This window comes from Struthio camelus, chromosome 23 (assembly GCF_040807025.1).
Source record: "Struthio camelus isolate bStrCam1 chromosome 23, bStrCam1.hap1, whole genome shotgun sequence".
In the NCBI taxonomy this organism is placed as follows: Eukaryota; Metazoa; Chordata; class Aves; order Struthioniformes; family Struthionidae; genus Struthio; species Struthio camelus.
Window position 1 is genome coordinate 2,408,402 of NC_090964.1, and position 13,958 is coordinate 2,422,359.

Genomic DNA, 13,958 nt, shown 5'->3' on the forward strand with positions numbered 1-13,958 from the left:
GATGAGCAGGGAACTCCTGACGAAACTCACACAGAAGAAGGAAGCATACAGAATGTGGAAAAGGGGACAGGAGGAATATAGACCTCCGCTTGAGAGGAATATAGGGACGTCCTCTGAGCACGCAGGGATGAGACTAGGAAGGCTAAGGCCCGTTTGGAATTAAATCTGGCAAGGGAGGTCAGGGACAACAAGAAGGGGCTTCTTCAAATGCATCCATAGCAAAAGGAAGACTAGGGAAAACGTGGGCCCGCTGCTGAATGGGGCGGGTGCCCTGGTGACAGAGGATACAGAGGGCAGAGTTGCTGAATGCTGCCTTTGCTTCAGTCTTCACTGCTAAGGCCAGCCCTCAGGAATCCCAGACCCTGGGGACAAGAGAGGAAGGCTGGAGAAGGGAAGACTCTCCCTTGGTGGAGGAGGACCAGGTTAGAGATCATTTGTCCAAACTTGACATCCACAAGTCCATGGGTCCCGATGGGATGCACCCACGAGAGCTGAGGGAGCTGGCGGATGTTCTTGCTAGGCCACTCTCCATCATCTTGGAAAGGTCCTGGAGAACCAGAGAGGGGCCTGGGGCCTGGAAGAAAGCCAGTGTCACCCCAGTCTTCCCAAAGGGCAAGGAGGAGGAGCCAGGAAACTATGGGCCTCTCAGCCTCACCTCCATCCCTGGCAAGGTGATGGAACAGCTCCTCCTGGAGGTCCTCACTAAGCACGTAGAGGACAAGAAGGTGATCAGGAGTAGTCAGCATGGATTCACCAAGGGGAAATCATGCTTGAGCAACCTGATAGCCTTCTCGGATGGAATGACCGGCTGGGTAGATGAGGGCAGCGCAGCGGATGTTGTCTGCCTTCACTTCAGCAAGGCTTTGGACGCTGTCTCCCATCACATCCTCCTAGGGAAGCTTAGGAAGTGTGGGCTAGATGAGCGGAGAGTGAGGTGCATTGAGAACGGGCTGGATGGCCGAGCTCAGAGGGTTGTGGTCAGCAGCGTGGAGTCTAGTGGGAGGCCTGTAGCTGGCGGTCCAGTCTTGTTCAACATATTCATCAATGACCTGGAGGAAGGGACAGAGTGCACCCCCCCCCCCCCCAGCAAGTTTGCTGATGACACAAAACTGGGAGGAGTGGCTGACACACCAGAAGGCTGTGCTGCCATTCAGCGGGACCTGGAGAGGCTGGAGAGTTGGGTGGAGAGGAACCTCCTGAAGTTCAACATAGGCAAGCGCAGGGTCCTGCCCCTGGGGAGGAGTAACCCCAGGCACCAGTACAGGCTGGGGGTTGACCTGCTGGGAAGCAGCTCTGCAGAGAAGGACCTGGGAGTCCTGGGGGGCAACAAGTTCAGCATGAGGCAGCAATGTGCCCTTGTGGCCAAGAAGGCCAAGGGTATCCTGGGGTGCATCAGGCAGAGTGTTGCCAGCAGGTGGAGGGAGGTGATCCTGCCCCTCTCCTCAGCCCTGGGGAGGCCCCACCTGGAGTACGGTGTCCAACTCTGGGCTCCCCAGTACAGGAGAGACATGGTGCTACCGCAAAGTGTCCAGGGAAGGGCTGCAAAGATGGTTAAAGAGACTGGAGCATCTCTCGTGTAAGGAAAAGCTGAGGGAGCTGGGGCTGGATCATCTCTCTTACATGGAAAGGCTGAGAGACCTGGGCCTGTTGAGCCTGGAGAAGAGAAGACTGAGAGGGGATCTCATCAATGTGCATAAGTGTCTGAAGGGAGGGTGTCGAGAGGATGGGGCCAGTCTCTTCTCCGTGGTGCCCAGCGACAGGACAAGAGGCAACGGGCAGAAACTGAACCACAGGAAGTTCCATCTGAACCTGAGGAAAAGCTTCTTGGCTGTGAGGGTGCCAGAGCACTGGGACAGGTTGCCCAGAGAGGTAGTGGAGTCTCCTTCCCTGGAGACTCCTGCCTGGACATGATCCTGTGATCCTGTGCAACATGCTGTAAGTGACCCTGCTTGAGCAGGGAGGTTGACCTCCAGAGGCCTCTTCCTACCTTGGCCATTCTGTGATTCTGTGAAGTGACTATGGGCTTATAGTTAGTTCCAGTCTGCTCCAGTCCCTACTCAGCGCTGGTATCCTCTTTGTCTGTTCAAACTCTGACTTTTTGCCTTCTCTTCTCCACTTACTGCTGTGTGGATATCTGGAATGCGTCAGCTACATATTGCAGACCTCCTACAGCTTCTATTTGCTTGCTTCGCACATTCCTTACTACAGTCTAAATCACAGCTAAGCCTGTTTCCATGCAGCTGCTGCCTTCCCAGGTAGCTAAATCCTCCCACCATGTCTACACGGCTACATGACCAGGCAGTCCCAACAGCTTGATGATGAGATTTGACTACCAGAATAAAACATCAGATATGCAACCATGTCCTTTTGGATTAATGGCTAGTTCTGAGGAGGGAGACAGGAAAATGAGCAAGGGTGGCATTTTGTTTAGTGTGATCTTTAAGCTAGATCACAGAGTCACAGCAGGGTTTAGGAAAACTTCTGTTAGAATGGGGACAAAGCCAAGGGAGTGGTGCCCTTGTGCTTCAATTTGTGAGAAAGAGACAAGTTTGAGCGAGTTTAGAGAAAATAAAGTTTGGTAGTTTAGACATCTGCGTGCTCTACCTTGTCGTTCAGCTGGTGAGGCTTCAGACTAAACACTGATATTTGCCTGAGCCCCTACTGTTCAGGGTAAGATCCTCCAACTAAGCTACAGGCATTGTTTCTTCCCTTTGTCTGTAGTGCCAAAGCAGCCTGACTATAGATTCTAGGCTATGTATATCTGAACTGTTGAGTGGGATTGGCTAGTACCTGGCCTCTACAGTCCTCAATTATGGAGGTCTACAAGCTTATAAGTATGCCAGACAACAGATCCTTCTTTGGAGATATTCAAAACCCACCTGGACGCGATCCTGTGTAATGTGCTCTAGATGACCCTGCTTGAGCAGGGGGGTTGAACTTAGTTGATCTCCAGAGGTCCCTTCCAAGCTCGGCCATTCTGTCATTCTGTGAAATAAGCTACCCCATGCATGTGGGAGCCCTACAGCAGAATCACAGATACATTGTTGGAAGCCGCTCCAAAAGGGAGGAAGCAATTACATATGTGAATGGTGAAGGGAGGTGAGGTGGCAGAGAAGAGCACATGAGGAAAAAGAGGAGTGGTAATAAAGGATGAATGTTCAAAAATTCAAGATGAACTCCAAGCAGAACATCTGCCAGCACATTTCAGGCAGGCAGCCACAGAGCTGGTGGGTACTGTTAGCAGTGTCCTGCTCAAAGGCTGATAGCTCCAGCTCTGCTTTCCCTGTCTCGCTTTTGCTTGTGTTATAGGAGGAAGCTTGATAGAAAAGATGTAAAAAGGGGAGAGGAAAAGTCCAGCCCAAATCTCAAAAAGAGTCAAAAGGGGGACTAAACTTAGCATGCCTCATGGAAATGTGCACAAATGTCTCCCTTTCACCACAGTCTTGACACATTTAAGGGGATTCCATGAACCATGCTGTGGCCATGCTTATGCCCACTGCTATAGATGTTTCCACAGGGCTTCTCACCAGGTCCTGCCACTTTGTATCTGGATTGAATGTGTAGGCGGGAACCTGTGTGGAGGAGGTGCATGCAAAGATTAATTTGTGGGATGGTATGAAAATGAACTCGCTTTCATCATTTCAGTTTGGTGAAGGAATCTGCTGGTGGTGCTTGGGGAGGCTTGCAGGACACAGACCTAACAATGAGCTTTGCAAGGCCAGGGGAGTAACTGGAGTCTCCCCATAGAAGCTGCTTGAGATAAGGAAAAGAATTGTGAATTCAAAGCAACCAGTATGTCTGGAGGTAACAGTGAGAGCCGTTGGCACACTGGTACTGCAAGCAACACGATCAGCACAGGCTTGTGGATGATCACAGTCCTAGCGGTTCCCATCTTTGGATATTCTTCCAAGATCACAGAATTACATGAAATTTGTTTGACAGGACCTCTGGTGGTCATGTAGTCCAGCATCCTTCTCCAAGCACCACTAACTTCAAATCAGATTGCTCAGGGCCAAGGATGGAGATTCCAGAACTTCTTTGGATAGCTTGTTCCAGTGCTGGACCACTCTTCATCGTGAAGGTCTCCTTCTTTACATTTAGCTGTAATTTCGCTTGCTGCAATTTGGACCTGTTGCTTCTTGTTCTTTTACTGTGCATCTCCGAGAAAAGCTCCCTCTGAACTTTTGGCATACTAATGACCAACACGTAGATTGTGTGAGAAACTTTGTGATAAGATCCTTGGCAGACCTGTCATTGTGAGCAGCTTTGTAGTTCTGGAACCATATGTTGAAGCAGTACCAGAGCATAGACAGTGCTAGCTGACTGATAGCCAGTGCCTTCCCCTAAAGGGAAAGACACTGTAGAAGTATCAGCCGTTCCTGTGACTATTCAGACCTGCTAGCTACTGGTTTGTTCCAGCTGGGAGGTCTGATGAGGTGGCTAGCAGAAAGGTAGACTGCCAGGTCAGACTATCAAAGCCTGTCCCTCAGATGGAACGGAGCATTGGCTGCAAGGAGCCTACCTGCCACCTGTCTCCACACTCCAGACTAGACCTCTTGACCCCATTGACGGCAGAAGAGGCTGCTGAGATATAGCTTAGTAGACCTTTGTCAGAGCCTATGCCAATAGGACCACCTTCAAATCCAGCTTTCTGAACCAGTGTCCTTTCATAACTGTGTGAGAGGCTCACTCTGTAGCAGCACACAGGGACAGCTGGGATCCCACATGCTGTGGGTCAAAATCAGCATCAGCAGAGCGCCCCTGAGATGGCCAGACCATCCCCACATATCAGCTGAAGGTTCCAGACCAGATCCAACCTGTCGGGCATGGTCTGGCATAGGGCTCTGTAGCTCCGGTCTGAATGGGTCGTGTTCACTGCCACAGACCCAAATCAATGCAAGGGTGCCCGTCCTCCCCCAGGGTCATGACTGGGCGCCGTCTCGCCATGCAGTGCGGCCCGGCGCCTAGGCCTTGCCGCCTAGGCAAGCTGCCGAGGCGGCTTCCGCGCCTGGCCCTGCGCGTGTCAGGCCTTCTCGAGGAGGCGCTTGGCGCCGCGCCCGCCCGCCGCAGCAGGGTGCCCCCGGTGGCTGCAGAACGCAGCTACCCAGAGCGGCCCCTTGGCGGCCGTGCGGGGGCGCCAGCCCGCAGCTGCCGGGAGACGGGAAGGAGCCTGTCTGCGCACGCGCGCTCCCGGTGGCCGGAGCTGACGTCGCGAGGCGGCGCCTGCACTTCGCTCGCGGCCTTCTTTGTCCGGGGCGGCGGCGCGGGCCGAGGCGATGCTGTCGGGCGGCAAGAAGGCCGCAGAGGCGGCGGCGAGCGGCGGCGGCGAGGGCGGGCCTGAGGCGCCAGTGCCTCCGCCCGCCGTGCCGGGGGCCTTGGGCTCCTCCAGCGAGGGCGGCGGGGCTTCGGAACGGACGCCCCGCAAGAAGGAGCCGCCGCGGGCTTCGCCGCCGGGCGGTCTATCCGAGCCGCCGGCCTCCGGCGCCGCCCCTGCACCCGGCGCAGAGACCACGGGCATCGCCGAGACCCCGGAGGGCCGCAGGACCAGCCGCCGTAAGCGGGCCAAAGTAGGTGTCGGGCCCGCGCGGGGGCGGCGCCAGTGGCCGGGCCTGGCTGAGCGGGGCTGGAGCCGGCCTCAGCGGCGGCCGGAGCCGGCGGGCGCCGCGGCCTCGGGCGGGAGCCGCCGCGGTCCCCTGGCGGGCGGGGTGTGCTCCGGCCGTTGCGCTGCCGTGCCCATCCCGGGGAGCTCTCCACTGGGCGGCACCGGCTCCCCGGAGGAGGTGGCTGCCAGCCGCGTGGCCCAGGGACCCGACCCTTCCCTTCCCTTCCCGGGGTGGAGAACTGGGCCGAGCTCCCCGGCATGAGCGGCTGCACAGAGCCGCCCCTGGTTTGGTCGGGCGTTAACGGGTGGCCCTGATTCGTGGGCTGCCCCGGGGAGCCGAGGGTCCCTCAAAGATAAACGCGCAGGCTTGCAGGAAGCCAACGTGGTCGGGCATCATCAGTACCGATCTTTACAAGAGCTAGGGAATTGGTGCACCGTTGGAGAGTCTGCAGCAGATCTCCAAGATGTACAGGACTTCTTGGTCAAATAGTGAGCAATTTTTTTTTGTTTCTTTATTTAAAAAAAAAAACTTTTCTGAATCTAAATTTCTATGATCTTATGTTTTCATTAGGAGCACATTCATAGTGTTAGTAGGAGTAATAGGGGAGGAGTCTCTCTTAAGGATTATCATGTGCCGGGAGCAGAGCTGGTTTTGCAAGTTTGTAAAGGTAATTGTCCTACTCTGTGCATTGTTCTTCGGCTTTCTTTGTTTGGCATTGGAGAGCTGAACTGTGCAAAGGGAGCTAGAGGTGAGATTTAGTGATGAAAGCTAAAGGCCCTTTAACAGCTTCCGGTGGTTTGGGCCTGTAGTATCATTCATCCATATGTTATTATGACCATAGGAGAATACTTTATTTTCATGAAACATGTCTTTTGCTTGGAAACCTTGTTAAAGAAGATTTTTTTAAGGCCTTGGGTGTACCCAGAACTGGATGTGTTTGATATTGAAGCTGAAATTACTTTTAGGAACCCTGACTGATGTACTGTAGTTGTGGCTTTGAATGTCTTACTCTTGAGTGCAGTTACATTACATGATAGCCTGACGCTTCCTTTGTGTTTGGGAGCTGTCAAATAAGGTAAATCTAGCGCATCTTCAGAGGCAGCACGCATGGACTTTATTTGCTTTATAATGGTCTGTTAACAGATAAGAATTGGTGTACTATTTGCAAGCTGTATTTTGGTGATGTTTCTCTGCATTGAGAGCACCCATTTGCTAAGGACATTTATTTCCTATAACACAGCATTCCCGTGATTACTTTAAACTAGCCCATGGTGGCACTGCCATGAATCAGCGCAAATGTTTATGCTGTGAACTCAGTTGGGGATTTTACCCAGGTTAAAAATAAATCTTGGGAAAAGTTGGTTGGTTTGTTTGGTTTTTAACTTGTTTGTTCTTTGGAAGTTGTGTGAGCTCAAGGGAGAAGGGAGACTTCAGAGGGGGTAAGATAGCTTCTTTTGGGGGTAGAACTAGTTTTTGTTGGTCTCAAATAATTGTAATGCTCTGTTACTACTATCAATTGCTTCAGAGTGGGAATTCACAAAAGGTTCTGGTAGTGGTGTAATGTCTAACACATTTGATCGACATTGAACATGCTGGACAGGATGGAATGTAAATATTTGGAAGAGGAATTGCTTAATCTTTGTCACTTGAGCTTGCTACTTAGTGCTAGGGATGTCATTATTATTCATATTGCAATCTCAAGATCTTCCACGCTATGTGAATTAATGGGCACACAAAGCATTCTGTGTATGTGTGGGAGGTGGTTGAGGGAAAACATAGATGTATTTGGGAACCCTCCATTTTGGGCGTGGCTTTACTGAAATTAAAGCAAATTACTGAGTGTGTCGGTGCTTTATTGAACTTAGGCCTTTCCTATACATGCTTTTCCTGATGTGGCTTTGAATAATACCCATTGATGCCCTTCTTAATGATTGAAGTTTGATTGTAAAAAGTGAAAGTTTCTTCGTTCTTCTTTTGATGAGAAAAGCATTTGTCATCTCATGGTAGAAGCTGACCTGTAGGGACACTACCTTTTTTCTTTTATTTTCTCATTGGCTCTGTATTGGGAGAGGTGTTTTTTTTTTTTTTCTTTCCAGTAGGTAGGGAATTTAATAGCAATAGACAAACCTTTCTTAATTTGGAAAAACAACTATATGTTTTAAGCAATATGTTTAAAACTGTTTAAGCAGTACCCTTTTAGAGCATCTCCTGGGGTTTCCATGTTCCTTTAAGTTAGAGTAAAGTTTTTTTTTTTAATCGATAGTTTTTTTTTTCTAAACTGAACAGAACAAAATATATATGACAATAAAGTTAACTCATTATTTTGCTTAACTGATATGAAAAATCAGATGAGGACAGAAAGAATGACCTCTCACTATCTTACTGTCACTGGAATTTTCACTGTTATAGTATTTCCCTTTACTACTTGTTCCCTCATGTCCTCAGATAATTATTGTTTACTTATTTTGGCTTTTAGATTTAAACAAAAACAAATGATAACAAACATGCTGTGATTGTAATTTGTTGTATGTCTGCTCTGATAAGAAAATACTTGAGAATTTCAGAGTTCAGTCCAAGATCTGAGGCACTGTACATCAACATTCCAGCTTGCAAATGTTTCTTCTGAAATACTTAAGACACTTGACACACATTGGTGTGTTTAATGTGGTTCTTGAACCTGAGCCAATAACATGGGAGTAGTCATGATGCAAGAAATATCATAACTTTTTTCTTTAGAGTCAGGTGAGGTAAATGGAAATCTTAACAGGAATGTTTCAGTTCAACCTACCTGTTCTGAATCTAGTGTATTGGCTTACCTGAGAGGATTTGCAGGAATTAGCAGTGGACAATTTGAATGTTTAAACTGAATATTTCCAGAGAATGCGTACCCTTTAAGGCCTATATAGATTCCCAGTGCTGAATAACTTGAAAATACCTGTCTTTTCTGTAAAAAACAGACATTCCTGCTTCATTATCAGTGCTGAAATGTGCCATAGGTGCAGTATACTCTCATCTGTTTTTTGTTAGACAACAGATGAACATTTGGCAGAAATATATTTTATTCTCTTCCAGTTTTAAGCTTCCAGTTTTACAAGAAATACTAAACCAGCAGAGACCAGATGTCTCTGAGGTTCTGTCAACTTTAGAAGGAGGGGAAAGAAGGGGGAAAAAAAAAGTCTCTTTCTCTTTCCACTCCTGTTAACAACCTGCATGGTTCTAACTCCTTTGAACTTACTCTGGCTTTTGTGTGACCACAGAGTAAGCAGATTCATTTTTCCACCCAGGAGAAACCTGTCCACTTTTTGAGGGGTGAGTGGGAAGAGACTTAGTGTTCCAGTGGCGTAGTGATTGGAATTGCCTGGTAAAAGGTGTGTGGCACACACCTTGTGCCAGCTAAGTGGTCAGAAGCAGAGAGGAAAGAGAAGATTGGAAGGCATGTAGCAGGCCCCCTCATTGACTGTGAGATAGATCCAGTCCATCCCATGTACCTTCAATCATAGAGACTAGAAGAGTCTTGCTGTAAGGTATAGATAGCTACTAAACATTGTATTTGTGTAACTCCTGAATCTTCCCTGGTTGATTTTTGCTGGACATCTTTTGGTGGTGCCTTTTGATTTGAATTTTGTGTATTAAATAGCTCCTCTGTGGTTAGATGCTTAGTAAGCTCTAAATTCCATCTAAATCATTATCTGTGGTCTTGTTTTGTGTTAACCCTTATTCTTGTCATGACTAATTTTAGCTCTGTACGCTACCTCTAGTGATCAAAATCACGTATACCAAATTTACAGGTATGTGTGGTGCTGTGGTTGTCTCTGATAATCCTTCTGAAGTGTGATTCTTGTGTTGCTGAGTCTGAGATGAGAGATGGCTGAATCCAAGCTAGAGTGTTGAAGAGAGACACTGCAGGACTGGAGTGCTGGGGAGAGACTTAGAGATTGCTAACGACATTTTTCAGAACTGAGTTTTATTATATGTGGTCTAAAGAGATGAGGCTAGAAGTCCAGGAGTAGAGGATTAAATTATCATAAGAGAAGAATTAGAGGGCCAAAATAATAGATATGGGATGAAATCCAATTATAAACAAGCACAGAGCAGTCTGTGTTGGGAACTAATCGCAACTTCTGCTAGCAAATAAAACTCTACTGAGCCACCCGTGTGAGCCTCCTGGAGAGGAGGCAAATGTGATCCTCTGTACCAGGGGAAATTTTTTCAGGAAAGAGAGTATCTATGGAAGTTACCTCTCTGTACAGGACACTGGTGAGATTTTCTTGGGAAGTCTTGTGTAGAGTTCTGGTCAGCCATGTTTAACAGATAAATTCAAGTTGGAGCATATAAGATAAAGGCTGGTCGATAATGAGAGTCAAGAGCCTATTATGTGATAGGAGACTAGAAATTTAGTTTTACTCTAATGGATTGGACTGGAAGGGGATTTGTCATCCATAAATATGTTGTGGAGGTAAAGGTAGGGAAGTAAATTACAGAGGTTAAAAGAAAATACTGACTCAAAACCGAATACATATAAACTAGGCTAGTTATTAGGAGAAAGTTCCTACTATGGGACAATTAGGTGTTGAAGCTAGTAGCGAAGGTGAAAACACAAAGAACTTGTTAAGCTGCTGAAAACTTGTATAACACAGTGCCTGTGATAGGATTTTGGACAAGGTAACCTAGGCCTTTTCTTTGCACCTGTAAGCGATTATGTTGCTGGTGGTGTTCATTTAGTAAAGTTAAACTCGGATTGCTTCAGTGTGTTTATCCTGTGGCTGTGCTCTTTATAGGTGGAGTATAGAGAGATGGATGAGAGTCTTGCAAACCTGTCAGAAGATGAGTATTACTCTGAAGAAGAGAGAAATGCCAAAGCTGAGAAAGAAAAAAAGCTGCCGCCACCACCTCCACCAGCTCCTGCAGAAGAAGAAAATGAAAGTGAGCCTGAGGAGCCATCTGGTGAGTAAAGAGAGACCTTCCCTGTGGCAGTATTTACCTGTTTTATTGACAGAAATTAAGGGGGGTCAGGTGCAGCATCATGAGTCCTGTGTCTAGTTTTGATCTGGTTTTGAATGATTGTTGGTTGTGTTTTTTTTTTCCTCTCTTTTTTTTTTTTTTTTTTTGCTGGCCCCATGTGTATGGAAGGAGGGTAAAAATGCAGAAGAGTAGCCCAATGAAGATTGGGAGTATGCATGATATAATTGCAAACAAAGCCAAACCTCTCATACTAAGATTTCTTTTTTCATCCTTATTAGCATGTCTTTAGAAATTTCCTACTGACCAGAATAGCCTCCTTGGCACTTAGCTGTTGCACCTGCTCGTATATGAACATTCACTCTCTCTTCTGAGAGAAATAACATTAGGTTTATGGGGGAGTTGCTCTGTAGAAGAACAGATTTAGTTGATAGTGATTCCCCTGACTTTAAACTATGAATCTAATCTTAAGTTCTCATTAGATACAGTTTGCTTAAACTTCAGTGCTTTTCTCATTACCTTTGACAGAGTTGTGAAGTTTCTCTTTACGATGGGAAGTTTGTTGTTCAGCCTTGTTCAGGAAGCAGCAATAGCATTTACTGAAATTCATGGTATTAGAAGTATGCCATCCATTCTTTAACTCTGTTGTGTTTACAGCTACCAGCATTTGGTCTCATGTTGGTGTATCAAGCTGGTATCCACAAAATCATGCTTTTGCGAAGTTCAGCTGCCAGAGAGATTTTTGTAATATTAAATGTGTGCTAGCTGGTTTTAGACAATAGCTGAAATCTAATAGTTGAACTCTTGCTGGTTTGACACTTATGTTGTCTTCAGTTCTGCTCTTAATTTGTTTCTTTTTGGCAGGCAGGTTTGAGCATGTAGACACACCATTTGAATCTAATATCAGCTTGGGGATACTTGCCTTTAGTTTCTGGAAATACTGAAAGCCGCAGTTGTTTTATATGTTAGGGCTTGTCTCTGCAAATTCTCCTCAGCTGTGGGCTCCTGCCTTGATATATCCTCCTATAGCTCATATATGTTTGACTGAACACTTAAAATGATGAAAATCTCCCTCTTTTTTCCCATTCGCATTCATGGCTGAGCTATTAAAAATAGAATTTGAATAGAAGTAATTAAGCAAGTGTCTTAAGTTCACTGTTTAATTTAGCTTACACTTTTGGGGTTTAATCCATGAAATACAATACTAATACACTTCCAAGGTATTTCTCGGGTGCCATTTTGTGCATTTAAGAATGATCCTGGAGTTCAGTTTGAGGCATAATCAGTGAAGGACTCCCACCTTTTTACCCTCTGCAGGAAGAAAAGGTGGAAGAGAGTCAGTGATAGCCTTATGATAATTCTATGTACGTCTAAGTCTGTTTAGCAGTTATTCTGCAGGCATCATGTTTAGTGAGCTAGATAGAACCTGTTTTAAAACTAGATTTCAGGTCGTTATCCTTTCTCCATGGCTAGAAATCCTGTAATATGCATGAAACAGTGATGTAGGATGGGCATGTGAAAGAAGACAGAAAATTTCAGTTATCTTTCTGTAGCTAGTCTCACTACGTTTCCAAAGGCTTCCAAAACTATGCGCATTGGTGGATATCTCTGTCTTTCTTTTCTAAGATGCAGGCACCAGAGCATGAGTTCATCTTCTGCTGACTGTCAAAGTGTATTGAAACAACCAATTCCAACAAAGTTAGCAGGATAAGGCATGAGGACTTGTTAGCAGGACAAGGCTTGAGGAGAAACTTCTTGACTGTGAGGGTGACAGAGCACTGGAACTGGTTGCCCAGAGAGGTTGTGGAATCTCCTTCCCTGGAGATATTCAAAACCCATCTGGATGTGATCCTGGGCAATATGCTCTAGAGGAGCCTGCTTGAGCAGGGAGGTTGGACTAGCTGATCTCCCGAGGTCCTTTCCAACCTAAACCATTCTGTGACTGCTGTATATTCTAATATGGGTGCAATATTTAGAATTGAGCTGTTCTCTTGATCACTTCTGGGAAGCAGGAATATGTAAATGTTTTATAAGAAATACTAAATAGGACAGTGGTATTAGAGCAGGATAGCATATTTAACAAGGTACAAAAGTTAGTGTATTACCATTAACTTATTCTCACTGCAGGGCTTTATTTTATCAGACCTGGAAATATTTTAATTTTCGTTGTGTGTTTAAATCCTGCAAAAACCTAGGTAGTGCAGTAAGGATATAAAGCGCTCTTGTTCATTTTATTACCTTTTTTTGTTGAAAAGTCTAATTGTGCAAACTTTTAACAAATGTAATAGTAACAGTAGCTGGTATTTCAGTACTCCATACTCAGACAATTAACATTAGAAGGAGAGTATTAATTATTACAATTTAGGAAATAGCAAAATGTTGGATTTAATTGGGGTGGGCTCCATTAATGTATTCAGGTGGAGCGGTTTCAGATGTCCTGGTTATGCAGAGTGTTAGTATCTGAATTTGCAAGATTTACTGCAAATTGTTGCAGAGCAGTTCTGAAAGGGGTAAGAGTATTTCATGATAGTTTAAATTTCCTTAATTATCTCTGCTTCTCTTTTTTATTTGAGAAGTATTGTCTGATAGCAAAAAGCTTCCAAATTCATTTTCAGTGTTGAGTTACATTTGAGTTATTGTTTGCCACTATCCCCTCTGGAATTAAGGAGTTTGCTACTTTTGTTTTTCTTCTTCTTTGCCTTGGCTAAATTGAATTTTCCTTTTCAATGCTTCCTGAAGATTTCCTTTCTCAGCTCCTGTTTTTCTAGTTTTGTCAGTGTTCTTAGTTTGTGGTAATTGATGTTTCTAGCTGCTGTTTTCCAAGGAAGTGTGAGACTGAATATGATCCAGACTAATATCATACGACTAGTCAGATTCAGTGATGCTCTGCCTTTGTCTTTTCTCATCTGATCTGACTGTTCTCTTAATTAAATTCAGCACTTAGTTTTGGTCATCCTGTGCTGCTATTCTTTACCTTAAGGCAGTGGATGATTGTATGAACCGGACCAAAATGAAATGGACTCTTCTGCAGATCTTCCTGATTGCTGTTAAGACTGCAATCCATTATTCTATTGCCTTGACCCTTTCAGCAGATCCTTTTCCTGCACGCGTTCAGCTGGAATGGTTTGACATTGGGCAAGGATCAGCAGTTTGTTTGCTGCTTTGGGAAAAGCTTCCTTTTACTTCGTTATGGGGACGGAGAGACAATCTGAGTGTGAGGATGTATAATGTCTTGTTTCTACAGTTCTGTACTCAGACTGGGTGTTGCTTGCAGCAATGAGTAATGAGCAATTTTTTTTTTTGTTTGACCTAACATTGAAACACTGCTCTTAACACAAGGGGAAGTTTTGAATCTTTTTTGTAATTAAACTGAGAGCAGCTTTGCCCCCTCGGCTC

At 45.8% G+C, this 13,958-nt stretch overlaps 1 protein-coding gene across 2 annotated transcripts in view; it reads left to right on the top strand.

Annotated features, from left to right (window-relative positions):
* Window positions 1–5,189: 5,189 nt before the first annotated feature.
* KDM1A (lysine demethylase 1A) overlaps window positions 5,190–13,958 on the top strand; it is a 52,772-nt gene continuing 44,003 nt past the window's right edge. The window contains exons 1-2 of one of the 2 annotated variants that reach the window (XM_068917630.1): window positions 5,190–5,567; window positions 10,382–10,547. In XM_068917630.1, coding sequence (XP_068773731.1) covers window positions 5,277–5,567; window positions 10,382–10,547 — 457 coding nt within the window. In that variant the 5' untranslated portion in view covers window positions 5,190–5,276. The remainder of the gene's footprint in view (window positions 5,568–10,381; window positions 10,548–13,958) is intronic. The other variant, XM_068917632.1, reaches the window with a different exon arrangement.